The 20,701-nt window shown below is 41.5% G+C and overlaps 1 protein-coding gene across 7 annotated transcripts in view; it reads right to left on the reverse strand.

Moving 5' to 3' along the window:
* khdrbs1b (KH domain containing, RNA binding, signal transduction associated 1b) overlaps positions 1-18,968 on the reverse strand; it is a 59,640-nt gene extending 40,672 nt beyond the window's left edge. For 3 of the 7 annotated variants that reach the window (XR_009651205.1, XR_009651204.1, XM_060904703.1), the window contains exons 1-8: positions 18,677-18,968; positions 16,444-16,565; positions 14,715-14,831; positions 9,162-9,308; positions 8,621-8,748; positions 8,207-8,417; positions 8,030-8,097; positions 3,515-3,571 (exon numbers count right to left, since the gene is read on the reverse strand). Coding sequence is in view for 3 of the 7 variants with exons in the window: in XM_060904703.1 (XP_060760686.1) it covers positions 3,515-3,571; positions 8,030-8,097; positions 8,207-8,417; positions 8,621-8,748; positions 9,162-9,308; positions 14,715-14,831; positions 16,444-16,565; positions 18,677-18,770 (944 nt within the window). In the remaining 4 variants the exon portion in view is untranslated. Of the gene's footprint in view, positions 1-3,514; positions 3,572-4,501; positions 5,697-5,911; positions 5,971-8,029; positions 8,098-8,206; positions 8,418-8,620; positions 8,749-9,161; positions 9,309-14,714; positions 14,832-16,443; positions 16,566-18,676 lie in introns of those variants that run through there. The other 4 variants (XR_009651203.1, XR_009651202.1, XM_060904702.1 and 1 more) reach the window with 3 other exon arrangements.
* Positions 18,969-20,701: the final 1,733 nt, after the last annotated feature.

Genomic DNA, 20,701 nt, shown 5'->3' on the forward strand with positions numbered 1-20,701 from the left:
TTTCAACAAATCTACATAACCTAATCCTAACAACCACCACATTATAAATAAATGTACTGTTGTATGATGAAGTAAACTGGGGTGGGTTTCCCAAAAGCCTCTTTACTAGAAAAGAGAGCATTCATTGTGGTGCTCAAACTACCATTTAACGATCTTTGTGCTACAATGTTTTTGGAAAATTCAGGCCTGTTCAGTTGCCTACAAGGTGAAGACTTCTCCAAGAAGATCTATAGAAGGAATTTCCTGTGTTTTTTTTTGTTAGAGTCAAGATTTCCACCACAGGGGTGTTCAGTACATGACTATGGCTTCTTGGTAACACTGACGATCATTTCTGTCTTACTAACTTAAAAAAATAAAAAATAAAAAAACACCCACACGAGTGCTCTGAGAGCACAATATGCCCTGCAGGCAACTCTGCCATAACTCTGGTAAAATTCGACTGAATTGAACAAGATGGCAATAATACGCATTATCGACATAACAGAATCCTGTCAAGTTTCATGAAATTCCTCCAAAAATTGAGAGAGGAGTTGATTTCATAAGGTGAGTACCCTTCCCAGGACGGATGGACATCGCCATGACATAATCCCCTTTCGGGCCTTTCAGACAGCAGGGGATAAAAATTGTGAGGGAAGTTGATTTCAGAAAGCAAGCACACCTTGATGAAATTGCCAAAGTACAAGTTTGTTAATAATCATGGGCGTAACTCTGGGAAAATTTGCCCAAATTAAACAATTTCAATCTGCGTATAACTGTCATACAACAAAGCCTTTTACCAAGTTTGGCGAAATTCCTCCACAAATCGTGAGAGGAGTTGATTTCAGAAGAATGTACACCCTCATGGAACTGTCTAAGTACAAGTTATTTAATCAAGGGTCAAAACTCTGGGAACATTTTCACAAACAAAATTAATTCAATTTAACATAAGTCCTTTTGCCAAGCTCCAAGAAATTCATCCAAAAATTGAGAGAGAGGAGTTGATGTCAGAAGGCAAAGAGACCTTCATGAAATTGTGAAAGTACAAGGTTGTTAATCAAGAGCTGTAACTCCGGTAAAATGCGACCAAATTGAACAAAACAATACACGTATTGCCAACACACAACAAGGCTTCATGAAATTCGTCCAAAAATTGAGAGGAGTTGATTTCAGAAGGAACTCATGAAATTGTCAAATTATAATTGTTAAATCAAGGGCTGCAACTCCAGTAAAATTTGACCAAATTGGATGAAATTACAATGTGCATTACCGACATAAAAGAATCCTGCCAAGTTTCGTGAAATTCCTCCAAAAATTGAGAAAGGAGGAGCTGATTTCAGAAGGTGAGCACCCTTCGAGGGACTGATGAACAGACAGACATCGCCACGACAATCCCCCTTTGGGCCTTTCAGCCAGCAGGGGACAAAAATTAAAAACAAGCTGGTTATGGAACGACCACTTATCACAGCTATAACGCAAGTATAAACAGGAACTTCTCAAAACAAATTAAAGTGACTAGCTGTACATATATAGTTATATAAATATACATTTCACCATGTACTCCATTAGGAACACCTGCAGTCATCCAATCATGTGACAGCAGGACAATCCATAAAATTATGCAGATACAGGTCAAGAGCAGGCGGCACGGTGGTGTAGTGGTTAGCGCTGTCACCTCACAGCAAGAAGGTCTGGGTTCGAGCCCCGTGGCCGGCGAGGGCCTTTCTGTGCAGAGTTTGCATGTTCTCCCCGTGTCCGCGTGGGTTTCCTCCGGGTGCTCCGGTTTCCCCCACAGTCCAAAGACATGCAGGTTAGGTTAACTGGTGACTAAATTGACCGTAGGTGTGAATGTGAATGGTTGTCTGTGTCTATGTGTCAGCCCTGTGATGACCTGGCGACTTGTCCAGGGTGTACCCCGCCTTTCGCCCGTAGTCAGCTGGGACAGGCTCCAGCTTGCCTGCGACCCTGTAGAACAGGATAAAGCGGCTACAGATAATGAGATGAGAGGTCAAGTGCTTCAGATAACATTCTGATCAAAACATCACAATGAAGTGTGACCTGCGATTAACCATGGTGTGGATGTTTGGTGGAAAAACAAACCATCCTGTGAGTGTGGGGTCTGCAGGCTGAAACATCTTGACCGATCAGAGGAGAATGACCAGGCTGGTCTGAGCTACCAGGAAGTCTATAGTAGCACAATCACTCCTCACAACCGTTGTGAGCAGAAAAGCATTGCAGCATGCACAAAACATCAACCTTGAGGTGGATGAGCTGCACCAGCAGAAGGCCACATCAGGCTCCTCTCCCGTCAGTCAAGAACAGGAACCTGAAGCTCTCATGGACAGACTGGACAGCTGAAGACTGGAAAAAGACCAGGTGATTTTTTTCCCCCCCTAATCTTCAACTGTTCAGTTTCTATAAGTGTGCCCATGAGAGCCTCAGATTCCTGTTCATGACCTTCTGCTGATGTAACTCATGCACCTCAAGGTTGATGTTTTGTGCATGCTGCAATGCTTTTCTGCTCACCACAGCTGCAAAGAGTGATTATGCAAGTTACAATATCTTTCCTGGCAGCCCGAACCACAAAGATCATTAAATGGTGGCACGAGCAGCACAATGACCACTCCCTCTCTCCTAGTTAAGATGCTTTTAGCATTAAGAGGCTTTTGGGAAACCCACCCCTGTCCATTTTCCTCTGACCTCTTAACAGTGTTTTCATCAACAGAACTGTGCTGGATGTGAAAATCCCAGGAGATCAGAAACACCCCACTTGGCATGAACACCACCACCAGGGTTCAAGTTATAGAAAACACATGATGATTCCCCCATTCTGATGTTTGATGTGAATATTAACTGAGACTCTTGACCTGTATGTGTATTATTCCATGCATTGTGCTGCTGCCACATGACTGGTGACTGAATAACTGCATAAATGTGCAGGTGTTCCTATTAAAAGTAGACAAAGTGTAGAATTGTTAGCAAATTGTTGTGGTAGAAGAGGAATAAGAGCTCCATTATAAAAACAGTTTTATTCCCAAGTGCAGCAAAAAAAAAAAAAAAAAAAAAAAAAGTGTTCACTCTGTCATCCAGAGATCACGAGCTGGAATCTCGATGCCTCAGCCAAACATGGCCAGGAGCCCAAGAGAGCAAAATGGGGCCATGCTCTCAGGGAGGGAGGGGTGACGCACTCTCCGCTGTCAATTACAGCGACACTAGCCAATCATGGATGTCCGAGTTTATGCATGCAGTGCTCCCTAACTTTACATGAGCAGCAGCTCGAAAAGATGCAGCTCATGAGGAAGCACATGACAGCCTTTAGGGAGAATATATATATTTATTAGGGAGACTAAATTAGGGAGAATTATAATATTAAAAAAGAAAAAAAATGATTTTTTGAGAAAAAGTGTTATTGCATCATAAAACCTAAGAGCCAATCAGGTCCCAGTATGCTCCAGCACAAGCACAGTGTCAACAGAAAAATACCCAATGATTAAAATATTAATTTAAAAAATATATATATATAAAAATGACTACTAACCTGAGAAAAAGAGAGCTGCAAACTCTGATTCCATCCCTGGATCTCATGAACAGTTCCCTATGAAAAGAGAACAGACTCTGAACTTGCCATCGAACAAAATGTTTTTGGTATACAAGAACCACATGCAGCTAGAGAAACATTTCAAGATCATGCAACTCAAGCTTTTCAAGAAGTTTCTTTAAACAATAGGAATTATGTACAAGTTTCATTTCGATTATGCAAAAGAAAAAAGTAGCAGCAGCTTTAACATCACACACTGGTACAGAAAACGTTTAGCAAGAGTTGCATTACATGTCTGATCTAAGACTAATCTGAGTTAGCATACCAAAAATGTTTTAATTTTAATTTTTTCTCGTTACTTTTATTTTTGTGACTGAAACTTTTGATTCATTACACGCCAAGAGGTTTAGATAAGAGAGACATAACACACTGGCTAAATACAAATTTAGGGTTAGAGCTACCTTTACAATGCTGCACTGAAGGTTTAGGAGTCCTCTCCTTTTCTCAGTCCTTACTTTCATTAAGCAAAGCAGATTCAAACTTGAAAAATATCAAAGCTAACCTTTATTAAACTCAAGTTATTTCAAACTAGTCAATACATTTGTCATCGTAAGACCAAAAGAATAAAACGGCATTCAAGAAAAGTTTTATACATACCCAAGCAATGAATGCTTAGCTGTCTAAAGACATTAGGAAGCTATCCGGGTTATTTTAAAAGGCACAGGGTCTTACCTCTAGGGTCCTTTTTAAGTATAAAAAGAGAGAGAAAGATTAAATGGCGCTTTTTATTAACAAAGGAAACACTGAACAGTTCTTTAGTGCCGTTTACGTCTCCAGTCTACATGCACCATTTTAGATTTAAGCTCTGTTTTGAATATACAAAAAAAAATAAATAAAGATTGATGTGCTTAAAAGGTTATCAAGTTATTTAAAAGGCCAGTTCAGCTTTTATGATGACAGAAACAGAAAAATAAACCAGGTTAAAAGTTTCATAAAAAACAATCTAGGCTTTATTGACAATTGCTGCAAAACATTTTTGGACAGATTTAGTTACCTATTTAGGCAAGCTTACACAGGTAGCATTCTGCATTTTCTGGAGAGCGTACAGAGACTAGATGGCAGTAAGTACAGTTTGGGCGTATTTGATTTTTTTTTTTTTTAAATATATACAAGAAATTCGGATTTAGCTGCAGGATCCCTTTACATTAGAAAGAGATGACCCTTGTAGAGATTGTTGTCCCAATCCTTCTTAAACAGTTTGAGCATGCATTTTATATAACATGGTATTATATCTATGAAAATCTGACTTATTTTATCTCTGAACACAATTATCCAAACACAATTATCATTTTACAGAACAGATTTTGAAGAGCAATAACTTATTTTAACAAATTAAGGATTTGAGGACAGTCCATCTCAACAGTGTCTATTAGGGCTATATTTCAAAACTCTAAAATATCATGTAAAAGATATTGAAGCCTAAAGCTAAACGTACATCTTTTAAGACTATTTAAAACAAATAATCAATTGTCAATGACATTAAAGAGATTTGTCCTTTCCTTAATTAACGCTCCTTTACGTTATGCTACATAATTGATTTGGTTTAATGGCTTTTTGATTTCCTAATATTGAGCAGAATTTTGAAATGTAGCCTACTGGGAATCTGCAACTCATCAACAAGTCAGGCTTTATCTCTTCAATTAAATATTTTACCAAAAGCAATGAGAGGACAAAAAAAAAAAAAAGTAAAAAATAAAGGGGGAAAAAAAACCCAATGCAAAAAAGCAGAGATTAAAGCAGAAAGAGATTAAGAGTATAAAACTGAAAATAAGAACAGGCTTTTCTTTTTCTTTAAATACCTAAACCCCCTTCAAACTGTCTTGAACTTTCGATTGAGTCCCGAGGCGTTCAGTTGCTGATTTTTCAGGTTTCCTTTAAAAAAAATGTCCAGAGCAGAAATGCGAAACGGAAAGGCGGACAATTACTTTTGTCAGGTTGCTTAAAGAGCGAGCTGCCGTGGGAGACAGTCGTCATGATGGGACATTATAGTTGATGACGTTGTGCTTGTTGAGAGGTCAGTATCGTCCATACGGGTGTTCCCTGTACGGTCCCTTTGTTTGTCTCTGAGCAGCTGCTTTCCCACCAGCAGAAGCGCGCTGCGTTCCGTTCCAGTCATCTTGAGCTATGAAGGTAAACCCACGAACACAGACGCACCAAATGAGGCCACATTCTGCATAACTAAACATATGAAACCTTACAGTTCTAACTCAATTCAATCACCGCAACTAATACTAATACTTAACCTAGTAATGTTCATAAACACAAAGAACCTCACTGAAAGACCATATTCATTTAAAAAAAATTTGTTGTTTTTAAAAAGGGCTCTTCAATACCTACCATAATTCTCATATCCTTCCTGTGTCTCTCCGTGTCCATAGTCATAATACTCTGTTTCTCTGAAAGAATTGATGCAAGTTTAAAAAAAAAAAAAAAGGATCAATCTTCAGAAGAAAGCAGCTTTCAGTAGCCTTGTCTCCTGAACTGAAATTGAATTGAGATGCCTACAGTTTCCCATTGCTACCGAATGACCAGATTTAAATCGTGTGTTTTAGTGCAGGTGTCACCCAAGACTGTCCTTAAACAGAGCAGATGCAAGATACAATAAAAGTTAAAAAAAAAAAAAAAAAAGCAGAGCAACATGACACATATAAAACCATCAGTGGATGATAGTCATGTAATCGTGCTGAGGTCTGCAAGTGTTCTGTACTAAATTGTGTCCAAGTGAAAACGACTCCGTGCATAGAAATGTTTAACCTCACAGTGGAAATGACGCTTAAAGCGTATACGCAGAACCATGGCCTCACTTTTGTTGATAAATGCCTTGAGACCTCAAGAATGGCACAGGAATACTTTTAAGCATCAATAGATCTAATACAGTATTTATGATTAAAGTGATTCATATAGGTCACGGTCTGAGTGAATGACCTTGACGTCCGTAACGTCACAGCAGGAAGTCTATCGGTCTCATCGCCATTTCCGCTACACTAAAACACAGAGCTGACTGCAACTCCGATCCTCCATTTTGAGCTAATTTATCGCCATGCCACGGAGATGTGTTGCTGGCGGTGCAGCAACACGACAGAAGGTGGATTTACGTTGCATTCATGGCCCAAGAATGTTCAAACTGCAAAGATTTGGACGCGTTTTGCGAGAAGTTCACGGGCACATTGGACGGCTATGAAGTGGTCTCTCCTCTGCTCTGCACATTTTACTGAAGACTCGTACGAGACCTCTGACCTGTTGAGGAGCGTTGGCTATAAGCCCGTATTGAAAGAGGGTGCAGCACCAACAATTAAAAGTATTTATTTTAAAAAGGAAAAGTTCAGTTGCACCAGTCCTCCCGGAGTGAGCCGAGGGTTGTTGCTAAAACCCGGGATGGAATAGGACATGACCCATCACTTGGGCAGGGACCTCCCCACGGTTGTTGCTAAAACCGGTGACGTTCCGTCCCAGGTTTTAGTAATTGCCTGAGCCGAGCAGTAATGGCGGAGTACTCCGTATGGACAAAACGGAGAATGAGTGGAGCAGCCGTCTGATTTCTAAACTGGATATCGCTGCCATCTCGCCCTTACGTGGAAGAAGCGAATGAACGGAGAACTGAATGAACAACTGAAAGTCAGACTGTTTCAAAACAATCGGCCACAAGATCGGCCTTCAAAAAGCAAGAACACAGACGGGTAAGCTCCGACTCTCATTTGGATAAATAAATAAAATAGTTTACCTGCATTTAGATTAATACACGTAACTTGTATTGTGTGTTTAAGTTACCGGTATAAGATTATTTAATTTGCTTCAGAATGTGATTGTCTCAGTTCATCTGATTATTTAATGAGCCTTTTACATTTTATCAGTGAAAATGCATGCATGTACATGTATGTTGCATAAGTTATAACACCCATCCTGTTTTAATGAGAGTCAACCCACAATCGATGAAGTCAAATCAGTCTTAGTCGGCAAGTCGGTAACGGTATTTCTTACTTTCACCATAAATTTTTATTTATATGACTTTGGTCTATAGCTGTCAGAGGCCTCGGCCTTAAAACCGGTTCCCGCTGTGACGTCACGCACTCAGGGCTGGCTGGCTAACTAACTATCAAATATACACACACGCGCGCGCACACACAAAAAAAAATATTTTATATAGCATACAAGAGTCAAGGATGGAGATACTATCCACTCAAATGTATTTAAAAATAAAGGTTCTGCGTATCTGCTTTAAACAGTTTAACACCTAATCCAGTCCATCATGTTCATATAAAGCTATGCCTTAGCTGAATCAGGCATATTACAGCAAGAAAACTGGGAACTAAGCAGGTCAGTGTGTATCCAGAGTACAGCTCAGAAGCCCTGACCTAATCTCTCAACTAGAGCACGAGGTTTCCCCAAAGCCAGTGCTGGACTAGAATGGCCTGCTGATATCATTATGAATAACAGAATAAAGCTGCTTCAACTCACGCCTGTGGCTGACTGTAATAGTTGTCGTAGGATTCATAGCCCGACTCTGTGTAGCTTTCGTCGTACGGCTGGAAACAGAAGGAGGAGAAGCAAGAGATCCACAGTGTTATTTAGAAAGATAAGAAATTAACACTTCAAAGCATGTAATCAGAGCGCAATAGTGCAGTTCTAACTTACATAATCTTCATAAGACTCCTGGGCAGGAGGGCGTGGTGGAGGAGGCATCCTCTGCGATCCAGGGGCAGGAGCACGGGCTCTACTGGCAGCAGCTCCTCTGCCAGGCTGACCTGGTGGTCCTCCACGCCCTGTTGGAGCTCCTCTCGCTGCTCCACCTCTGGCTGGACCACCACGTGGAACACCACCACGCATCAGTGCCATGCCTCGACCCCTGAACCATCAAACAAGAGACGAGATAAATCCCCTGAATAAAGACCAAGATATTAGCAGCTATTTTATGAGAAGTGATGACCAAAACACCATCCCGACTCAAGATTCAACACAATCTGATCTGCATGAACATAAATACGGTGTGCATGCATGTTAATTACTTGCTCATGTGTTCCTGATGAAACTCGATTAGACATGATATACCTGGGTGGTGGAGGTCCTCCACGCCCCCTGGCCATTGGACCGCCCCTGCCTCGGACGCCGTGTTCATGGCTGCCATTCAGATATCCCATCTCCATAAACTGCTCCTGGCAGATTTCATCCATCATGTCCTAGAGAGCAAGGACAGCGAAGACGAGACACATTAACACTCCATTCTCAAATTCAAGATCAGCAGCAGCACGACGTTTCCTCTACCCAAACTGCATCCAGGAAATATGAGATCAGCTATTAACTGAAACACTCAAGTGGTGGTAGTAGTCGTGACCAAAAAAAACGGGCTGTTACATACACAGCAATCAATCCAAAAGACTGACCCAACCTTAATGACAATCCATATCTGAGTGAAAACAGCACTGCGTGGTATCTGGACTTCTCACGCTAAGCATTAATCTCCAGCCACAAGTAAAAAGCCAAGCTCTGATTTAACACCATGAGTGGTTAATCAGTTTTGAACACTAGCCTATTTGGCTCTAATAAATGATCCATCCAGTGGCTTTGGGAGAGATTTTTAATTGATACTTACGGGGAAGAGGAACTTCTTAACCTCCTCCATAGCGTGGGCCATACGCATGTACGCTTCAGGCGCTGGAGCAAACACTTCAATAAACACATGGAGTTCCATGGACAGGTGGGCGTATTTGGGCTCGCCGCTTTTCCTCAAGCTCTCCTCCTGATAAGACACACATTAAAACGTTTTATAAGCCTTCTGTTTTGGAAAAAAAAAAGTCTACAAACTTCAATTATCAAAAACAAGGAGCTGAGGGCTTCTAAATGCAGCGAGTACAGCATCTGCCTGCATGCCTCTAAAATCCACCAAGAGATAAATAAAACATAAGCTCATCAGCTTCCCTGGGTTTAGGGCAATCATAATGTCAGGCAGAATTCTCAATTATTTTTTGTAACCTAGTTTATTGTGTTTACAGCCACCCATATGAATTAGCATGCATATTGTTGTGAGACTAATTTAATTAAATTAAACCCATCGACCCAGCTGCTAAAGAATCAGATACATAGACGCAGATCTCTTACCTCACATTTAAAAGCAAATGATAGAGCCAATCAACAGCCTGTCAATCTGCTCCATATCAGCGATTCATTTTTTTTTATAAAACATTTGAATACAGCTTTGATAACCAGTTAAATCACTGTAGAGGGCCCATCAAAAACTGAAGTTCCCTGAAACCATGTAGCAGGACAGCTGTTGCTTGGCTGCAATGTATCCATCAAGCCAAATGAAAAAAGTCAATTAAAAGTACACATACATATACAAAACAGGTCAGATTGTCCGTGTGTACGGCTGAACAGTTACCCCACTCTGACTTTTCAAAAGTGCCATCGATTAACATGCATCTTCATTTTTATAACCAGTCGGAGTTCCTGACTCCGGTGACTAGGAAGTATTTTGTGTATGGACCCTTTTCACGTGACGTCACGACAAACGCGGCCACCATTTTGGACATGTACTACCAGTAGTTTACCACAACCAACATTGAGGAACGGCAGCAAAGAAAGTTTTTACTTTCAGCAAGACTTCCATCATGCCACTATATTGTTGTGCACCTGGATGTAGTAACCATCAACAAACAAGGCAAGGTTTATCATTTTAGCGGATCCTGATGGAGAAGATGGATAGCGGCCATTAACAGGAAAGATTGGCAGCCCTCAGCATACCAACGCTTGTGTAGTGACCACTTTGTTGGAGGTAAGACGAATAAAATTAGCCAGAAAAGGCATTACATTGCTGTTAACATTCTGTGGCGGTGAGTGTGTAACCAAATAGGTTAAAATAACCCATTGTAACCTCTGTTCTTCTGTAGTAGCTATTGTTGACTAGCTAATGTCAACAACATAGTAGCTAGTGTGTTACTGTAGCAATGTTTACGTTCAGTCATTTGGATGACTGTTAAAACCTTTCAGTCTCAAGTTTTTCCTTTACTGTATTTACTAGTTTACTATAATTATGATCCGGCAGCTATTTACACCGGATCCAGTGTAAATAGCTGCCGGAGCCAACGTCCGAGGTTCCAGAGCGTGCTCCGGCTTGCTCCCCCTCAAATTAAGCAGCGCGCTCCAGCTTGCTCCCGGAGTGCTCCGGCCGAGGTTCCGGAGCGCGCTGCTCAATTTGAGGGGGAGCAAGCCGGAGCGCGCTGCTCAATTTGAGGGGGAGCAAGCCGGAGCGCGCTGCTCAATTTGAGGGGGAGCAAGCCGGAGCGCGCTGCTCAATTTGAGAGGGAGCAAGCCGGAGCGCGCTGCTCAATTTGAGGGGGAGCAAGCCGGAGCGTGCTGCTCAATTTGAGGGGGAGCAAGCCGGAGCGTGCTGCTCAATTTGAGGGGGAGCAAGCCGGAGCGTACATCAGTGAACAATCCTGGTGGAAGCAGGTAAACGTCGTTCTCTAAGCCTGCTAACCTCAATTTTTGCAAATACCTCTCCCTCTGCTCGCCCTGTAAATGCCCTACGTCGCTGGATAGTGAAGGTGTTTTCTGCATCTCGCTCCTTTTTCTTTTATGTTTTTCGTTTGTCGCCTTCCTCGCATTCAAACTGATTCGAGCCGAAGTCCACTACATGTCCAAAATGGTGGTCGCGTTTACGAAGGTCACGTGACTGAAAAGGGTCTATAATTCTCACCCTGCTCTCGTCCTAAAATCATACCATAGCAGCCTCTTTCTCAGCACAGGGGTCACGGACAGCACTGAAAACCCGTTGGCTGTTCACAGATGTAAATATGATAAACCTGCCTTCAGTTCCTGTTTATCATCAAAATTCTATTCCTCATTTTATTAAATATAGGAATGCATTTTTGATAGCCATTTTGTCACTGCTATAGCGAGTGTTTGAAATATGCTATGTAATCTATATATCAGTCCATATGTCAAAGCAACGGCTGTAAACAAGATTCTTTGAGACCTGTGCGAGACATCGTAGAACAGAAGTAAACCGTACAGCGGAAACCAAAGTGGCCAACATCTGCCGACGCTCTGTGTCCGAAATCGCTCACCCATTCACTACTCCCTACATAAGGAATTATTATATAGAGGAAAAACCGCTTTCGGACACTAGTCCGTCACGCTGGTATGTACGTAATTACTGTCGCACAATTAAAATGTGCTGGATCAGTTGGCTGGTGGGTTTTCAAAAGAATAAATGCATGCGTTTTTGTGATAAATACATTATACTGAGCATATTTCCCACATTAATAAATACAAAGTACCTGCATCTTTCAGTTTTTGGGTTTTTTTTTTTTAAATCAAGGCCAAACACTTTCTTCTTTGCCGCTGCCTTTTATTAAATCAAATTTGAGACTTAATTTGATTTCTTTCAGCATGGACAGCACTACAAAATGACATCCCCACTATATACTGAGTAGAGAGCGATTTCAGACACAGGGGTTGTCAAAAGACGCTCTTTCGAATCCTGATGTAATCAAGCTGGAAGTTTTGTTTGTTTTGATAGCAATCAGGAAAGTTTGAAAAAAAGTAGGCAATAATCATTTAAACTGGTTTTTGTGCAATATTTCATTTGGAAAACAGTTTTCAAAATGGCAGCACTGACACCTGGCTGACACTTCACGTTTCGAAGTCTCGCGAAGATCGCGCGGATAAGTGACACCTGCTGTGGACTAAACTAACTAAATTCAACACCGCTAAAAACCGACTAGGCCAATAATATTTAATTGCAATTAGTTGCCAATACGAATCACGATACAAGGTTACTAAAACATCATTGAATAACATGTTAATTACGAAATGAAGCAAGTTTAAAAATGACTTCAGTTCTCCTTTAAAGTTTTTACCTCTGGTGCTGCTCTTTGCATGTTCATAACTTTATTGTTCACAACAGCTATGAAACTCACAAAACTACACCAAATAACTGTCCAGCAAAGCAACGTTGCACTCTTGTTAGGTTTTTCGCATGGTAACTAAACCACATCACCACCACACACCTTCTGTAATCTGTATGTAATGACCACCAGTTCTACTGCCTAATTATAAAAAAAAAAAAAAAAAAGACTTCCAAGGAATAAATAAAAAAATATGAGAAGTCAAATCATAATTGGTAAACACAATAAAAGCCGATTCCTGCATCAGCCCTCAGGGTCCAAGTCTAACTCACTGGAGAGTTCGTTTCCTTCCCCGACCTGTCCAAACCCACATGACTGCTAATCCATCAGGTACAGATTAAAAAAAAAGACTAGGTTCCTGTGATCAATGTAAGAAACGACATTAAACAACAGGTGTCATGTGGAAAAGCCAGGGCGCTTTCGACTGCTGCCAAGCGCACAGATGGAGATGCTGATTCGAGCCGTGAACGTGGATTTGGGAATTCATTAATATTTCATCTGATTATTTAAGTCATTCATCAATTCCGTTTTAGCAGTGTGCCATTAGAACACTGTCAGCTTCAACAGATGTGCGATGAGACAGCGCAGGATGAGATGCGGGCCAAGACGCAACATTAAAGGTTGAATTTGTTACATAAACTCAACTGAAATGGGTTTACTGATGTGTTTGGGAGATGCATTTCACAGCTCTCAAAATCTAGAGCTCTGGATGTTGAAGAAAAAAAAAAAAAAAAAAAAAAAACCTAAACAAATTTCACAAAACATCTCATCTCACTTACTGATGCAGGAGAAAACTTTGTAAATGAGATCTGTTACCATGAGAACAGAAAAACTTACCAGTTAGAACATTACATTTCCATCTGCTCACAGTTGTGATTTGATCACAATTGTTTGAAAGCTGATAAATAGTATGTTGTTCCAAGCTTAATAAGCAACGGCCATCTGTATTCCAGATGCTTTTAGGTGAACGTCAGTGAATTTTGACAGTTAAAGTGTAGAATTTAACATAACGTTCATTTAAAAAAAAAAAAGTTGTCAAATGTTTTAGAGGAATCCTTCAGGCTGACAACCATCACTCACTTTAATGTTGCATTGCGCTGCCTTACTTTAACGCAGATGACTAATAAACTCATTAAAACAGTGATAAGCAATGCATGTGTGTGGGGTGGGTTATGGCAAGATCAGTAATGACTAATTTAAGCCCTAATCTAGTCAATTACAGGCCTTTATATGCACGAAGTGCCTTGAGCTGAAACAAGTCACAATCTGGGAAATGGTTTGCATTACTATGTCCTAATGAGGCCACAACACACAAATTAGAGCAGTAGTTTGCTTGCACACTTGATATTTTAAGAGCAAGCACTTCCCCACCCCTTTCTCAAAACAATGGTGAGCTGATGAATTAAAAATGGGAGGGAGGAGGAGAAAAAAAAAAACTTCCAAAAACAGACAAAGAATCTTATTTCTTTGCCAGAAAACAAACCCAGGAAAATTATGGTCCCTTGAATTAATCCAGACCTCAAACACACACACACTAAGCAGTAAATGTCAATTTGGACCAGATATGTTCAGTCAGCAGAAAGTTCAGGAAAAGAAAGGCTTTAATACACAGCCAAAATATGATTTTAATTAATGGTAATAAAATAAGTCAGTACTGAGCAGGTCAGTGGAATTTATTTTACAGTTGGAGTCCCTCACTACAAGAGGTTTAAGAACTCTGATCTAGATTCATTTAGGTGTCTTGCAAGTGATTTATTTTCTTAAGACTCTGAATATTAACAAAGAAAACCAAGAGAGCGCACTGATCTGTAGATTAATGTGCTACACAACTAAGAAGCAAATAACTTGGCTTTAAAAATATCAGTTTCACTGTCTCGTAGCTTTAATCAGCAGTTTTAAACACACACACGCTGTGAAAAACAAAGGAAAATTGATCAAATCTTCATACAGGAGTACATCTGCACATTACTGTGTGTATGTTTTTGCTACAGCAAATAAAGAGGACGCATAAAAATCAAATCCTCTAAACGTCCGCTTTCTTTAAAAGATTTTACGGAAAGGTCCTTCTTAGAAATCTACACTGGGCCAAATGGAGTTGCATATTTTTGAACACAAACAGGATGAGAACCACTGGAGTACGGAACATGCCCAGGTTAAAAACCACACACACAGTAACCGATGGAAACATTTCAACACTGTGACCAATCGTAGCAACCCTTGTGCCTGGGTGTCTTTACCTTCGCTTTATCCCTCATAGATCCCTTTCCCAGTACTGAGATCTTGGCTCCTGTCTCCTCCTGCAGTCTCTTAATGGTGTTCCCTTGAGGCCCGAGAATCTTCCCAACAAAGTTAAACTGTAGGGGAAAAAAGCACAGGTGAGATTAAAACACTAAATTCAGGACATGAAGGAAACTTCAGTCTCAATGGATTGGCTGAAATGGTTTCCAAAGGACTTGAGCTTCAATAACTTTAGATAGATTTGCGATCTACATGCCAATTACAGTCCGGTGGGTGCGATACGGCTAAACCCGAAACACTCGACAGCATGAAGAGATCATGTCAAAGAGTCAGAGAGAAGGGAAAAAGTGCATTTAAGTTGCAGACATCTTCGTCCCATCCAAAATCTCATTCCTTTTCTCCTGCGATATTGATAAATCACCTAAACTGCTTTGCAGAACAGAGCAGGAGGAGATGGGAAATCTGACAAAGTAAGCACTTTACTGCAGCTCCGAAAGAGTAAACTAGGGCAGTAAAGCAGATTAGTCTTGTGAGAACAGCAATAAAAGGTTCCAAAGTGACCTACTTCCATCATTACAAACTAAACAAGAAAAATTCCAAGCGCATGACTAAACAGAACCGGGGCTGAAATTATTAAACGCTGTGAATATGCTGAGGGTCGGCACGGAGCAGATTACATTAACATTCGACGTGTTTAAACAGTAAAACGCCCATAACGTCATCGGCTCATTTCATAAGGCCTTCAGCGGGTGAATATGGGCATGTTCGAGCACGGAAACTCTGCTAAGCCAAAGACTTTTCATTAATAATCAGATTATAAGCAAGAAAAAAGGTCACCAGATGTTTTATCATCAAAAAAATCTGCACCTGAACATCTTGCTGATTGCGTTCAATAAACACGCACCACTTTGCGCACTGACACGGGTTAATGAAGTTTATGCAACAGCTGACTGATTTATATCACAGAGCTTTCCAGCTCAATAAACAGAACAGCTGCCTGATAAAGGAAAAGCACACGTTACGCTGTCGGATGTCAAGATATGAAGCCTACTTTAAAGTCCGTGGCTCTGCTAAGAAGTTTTAACGTGTTGGTCTTTTTCAGGTTTATGGGATGGATAACAACAGTAATGTTTTCTTTCTTGAATCTACGACTTTTACGGAGGAATGTTTTGTTAATTAAGCGCCATCAACAAGCAGCTAAACTTCCTTTTCATTGCTTATGCTCGCCATGTAGCGCATGACATAACCGCATTGTACAGCCTGTGTAGTGCAGAGGGGGAAACTCTGATAAAGCTAAAACTTTTTTTTTTTTTTAAAAGGGGGTCTTTAATGGTAAAAGATTTAAAAAGCAATCTCCATCACTTACACGTACAGCTTAAATAAAAGGGTAATTAAGTCTGATCTTCACAACACATGTTTGAGGAAGTGTATCATGGCATGAACAAAGGAGATAATTATTTATGACTGACGTGCTTTGGAAAGAATGGAGAGCTTAGAGCATCTTTAAAACAAAAAACACAGATGCTCAGCTTTCTAGCACTGACTCATCTTTATATAATCTCCTCTGCTTTTTTTAAGCATTTACCTTTTTCAGTCCAAAAGCCAACAAGGAGTTTAGCAGTGCCTTTGCGTTCTGTTTTTCTGTCCTATATGGAGCATGATGAACATGACAAATGAACCATGCACGTAAAGATACAATTTTACCAATTGCCAAAATGCGACTCTGACCTTTGGGTACTGTTTGACTGGAATCAGAACTCTTTCCTTCAGCTTGATATTCTTTGCCGTGAAGAGATCCAAGTAGGTTTCACTGTCTTTTTCCGGCTCGTCTTTCTGAACCCTCTCGATTTCTAAAAGACACAGAAAACAAAAAGTGAACAAATCCGTGTTCAGCCACACCAGTCAAGGTTATTTGCAATACAGCAGTACATTGTTCTTGCTTTGCACAGACATCTGAGAGAGAGATTGTGCAAGACAGCATGACAAAATAATGACTGCAGAGGGACAAAAAGCAGAGTCACATCCGATTCTGCATAATCAATCAGGAAGAGAATTACACCATGACCGATGGCACGTTTTTCCTAATCATGTTAATATTTGACAGACACCGAAAAGAAAAGGGTGATTCAACATGAGCAAAAAAGCTTTCAGACAAGAGGGCAAAAGGTCAAGAAAAGGGCAAATAATGCCAACAGTTACACACAAGAGAAACACCAAGGGACACACGAAAATCTATGCCATTCCTTTTTACACCAAGCAAGAAGGGTTTAATAGTTGTGTATGCACTGAGCATCACTACATCTCATCTCTGCACTGGTGTGACTGCACTGACCTTGGGTGATCTGAAAACTCAAGAACATCTCAGATGATACTGCATACAGGATTTTTTTTATTATTATTCCTGACCATGTCTAGCATAGAGAACTCAAATCATGTGCAAGGGGGAAGACAAATATAAAACCACTGATTTGCTGTGTTGCCCAAGTCGTTCTGTATTTACATTGACTAATACAGCAACAATCAGTATATCCTAGTGCTTCTTGTTTTGAGAGGTCACAGTGGTCAAACAAACAGGTTACACAGCATAACCAGCTCACTCGAGACCTTGAGCTGGTCAGTTCACAGCCAGGGACAAAAAAACAGACTGTTGATACTGGAAGGCGTGTAGCATGTGCGTTTACAGCATGGCGCTCCTAACTCGTAACACACAAGTTCATCAGGAGCTCTGAGAAAATCCAGATGCAGAGCTGTTTGTCTTCAAATGTACAGTAACACTCCCAGTAGGCTGCTGATCTAAAACATCTGCTGTAGAGAGTTGAGAGGGAAAACAATAAGAGAGACATTTCCTGTTGGAAAAACAAACCCGATCTGAAATAATCCAACATTTCCCCTGTTACATGGAGAACTCCTAAGGAAGTGTACTGCACTGCACTGAAAAGACTAAAGAAATTCATTCATTCATACGATTTATTCATTCAACAAGACAAGAGAAGGCAAAGTCTGGTAATAATACCTGTACAATACCTTTATATACATTACATATGCAAACCTGTTAATTTTTTTTTCTCTCTAAATGTGTAGTATTTCTTTTATACATATCCTTTTTTGTATACTTGGTACTTTTGCACTACTCCTTCACCGCCTTATCTTTTTCTCTTTAGATAATTTTGCTGCTCTAACAATCTACAGGATAATATAAAAGGCTCTTATCTTATGTCTTTGATTTTAGGAAGAGTGATTAATCAAAATAAAAATCCAGCTCCAGAAAACGTTTCCTTATTTAAGAACTGAAACTAAAATCCAAATAAATACCGAATGGATAAATGTCGCACTACATAGGACGCATAACGCTTATTACCTCACGCGCTATGTAGGGCACCTGGATAGGCAGCGTCATGCGGATTAGGATTGAACCAGTCAATAGTTTCTGATAAACAAAACACCACCAACAGAGTACATCTTTGTATTATATGATAAATTGGTTGTACTTGTGTTTAATTAAGACAAATTTAGGAATATTTGTTACTAATTTGAGGCAAAAACAAACACTGAGGAGAAAAAAAGTGTCATTTTTATTTTTTATACAAATTAAGCAAATACTCGTGTTTTATATTAAAAAATAAAAATACAAAAAATCCAACACGTCGATCTGAACAGAAATGATGCCCATTCGGACAGCACTGATTAATTATCCTGGTTCGGTTGACAAGTTTCTGCTCGGCTCGGTTCCAAAACTTAGACGCATAAAAGCGCCACGTCGGGCACGGAAGCTTATTATGTCGCACCCTGTGCGGCGCGTGCACACAGGAAGCACAGAGCCATTTAAAGACCCGGCGACGGTTTCTTCCTTCAGAGAGCCGGAACACGGACAGAACAAGTGCTTACACACCGTACAACACCTAAACACACATGTGTATAGATACAGAGATATATTTTTTAAAAAGTCAAACTATGCATTTACCTGCAGATAAAAGTTTCATAGCGTGTATGAAGGACGAGTCCAGGCTGTCTCTTTCCGCTAGCAGCTGCGGGAGGTACTTGTTCTCGTTCTCCATTTTGGGGAGTTCGTACAGTAAATAAAGTTAACAAAGCGATATAAAACCTCGAACGGGAAGCAAAGCTGTAAAATCCGGCGGTGAAACTACCGCAAATCCACTTTTTTTCTCCTCTCAAGCCGGCGGAAGCGAGCGAACAGCGGTGACGCGGTTTACACTCAGCGAGAACAGCGCAAGTGCAGCAGTCCGGCGCGCGCGGCGTGCGGAAATGGAAGAACAATACAGCTCGCGAGCGATGAAAAGGCGCCCTGAGAGCGGAAGTGATGTCACACACCTCGCCCTCTCTTATAACCCCGCCTTCTTTGCTTCTAAAAGTTTATTTATGATGAAGATGAACAGGCAGATGTTGTTATTATTTATTTATATAATACCTGAGGTCCCACAAAATTACAAAAATTTAAAATAAAACATGGTGGCGTAGTGGTTAGCACTGTCGCCTCACAGCAAGAAGGTCCTGGGTTCGAACAGGGTCTTTGTGCGTGGGTTTCCTCCGGGTGCTCCGGTTTCCTCCACAGTCCAAAGACATGCAGGTTAGGCACATTGATGGCTCTAAATTGACCGTGAGTGTGACTGGTTGTGTGTCTCGATGTATCAGCCCTGCGATGATCTGGAGACTTGTCCAGGGTGGGATTAGCCTGGGCCCGCCCATCCTAAGCGTGACGCAACACGAGGGCCTGTTGCGAGCTTATGCCGCTTTTCCACTACAAACGCGGCTGAGCCGTGCCGTGCCGTGCTGAGTTGGGCTGAGTCGAGCTGAGCGGGGCTGTTGGAGTTGCATTTCGACTACAACCGCGCTGAACCGTGCTGGCTGGAAGTGGGTGGACACACTGGGTGGAGTTAGCGAAAGTGGGTGGACGTCACGTGATGTCGTTAAGCAGCGCAAACAGTGACATCAGTGACCTTTTAAGCGGTAGTCTCACAACCCGAATACTAAACAATAAACATGGAGGACATGGAGTCGTTAGTGTTGCTGGTCTTGGTGCTGTGGCTTGTTGTCACCGACAACGCCAACAGACACTGGCAAGAGCGTATATGCCGCTTTTCCACTACAAACGCGGCTGAGCCGTGCCGTGCTGAGTTGGGCTGAGTCGAGCTGAGCGGGGCTATTGGAGTTGCATTTCGACTACAACCGCGCTGAACCGTGCTGGCTGGAAGTGGGTGGACACATTGGGTGGAGTTAGCGAAAGTGGGTGGACGTCAGGTGATGTCGTTAAGCAGCGCAAACAGTGACATCAGTGATCTTTTAAGCGGTAGTCTCACGACCCGAATAGTAAACAATAAACATGAAGTCGTTAGTGTTGCTGGTCTTGGTGCTGTGGCTTGTTGTCACCGACAACGCCAACAGATACTGGCAAGAGCGTATAGATGAGGCGAGGCGCATAAGGCTTCAGAAATTCTCGGAATTAGTAATTATTCTCCTTCCGGGTTTGCGGTGTTTACAGATCCCAGCGTGCTCGCGGGGCGTGTGTGGGCATGTGAGGACACTCCTCCTCACCAATCAGTGCACAGGGGAGTGTCTGCTCACGCCCCCAGCCTCACTCGGCACGGTTTGGCTCGCTTCAGCCCCACTCCAAAACGGTGTGAGTTTTAGGGGCTAAGCAGGGCTGAAGCGAGCCGAGTCGTGCTGTTTTTTGGTAGTCGAAACGCGAGCCGTGTCGGGCTGAAGTGAGCTGAAGCAAGCTGAAGTGAGCTGAAAAAGGGTAGTGGAAAAGGGCCAATAGATGAGGCGAGGCGCATAAGGCTTCAGAAATTCTCGTAATTCGTAATTATTCTTCTTCCGGGTTTATGGTGTTTACAGATCCCAGCGTGCTCGCGGGGCGTGTGTGGGCATGTGAGGACACTCCTCCTCACCAATCAGTGCACAGGGGAGTGTCTGCTCACGCCCCCAGCCTCACTCGGCTCGCTTTGGCTCGCTTCAGCCCCACTCCAAA

Source organism: Neoarius graeffei, chromosome 22 (assembly GCF_027579695.1).
Source record: "Neoarius graeffei isolate fNeoGra1 chromosome 22, fNeoGra1.pri, whole genome shotgun sequence".
In the NCBI taxonomy this organism is placed as follows: Eukaryota; Metazoa; Chordata; class Actinopteri; order Siluriformes; family Ariidae; genus Neoarius; species Neoarius graeffei.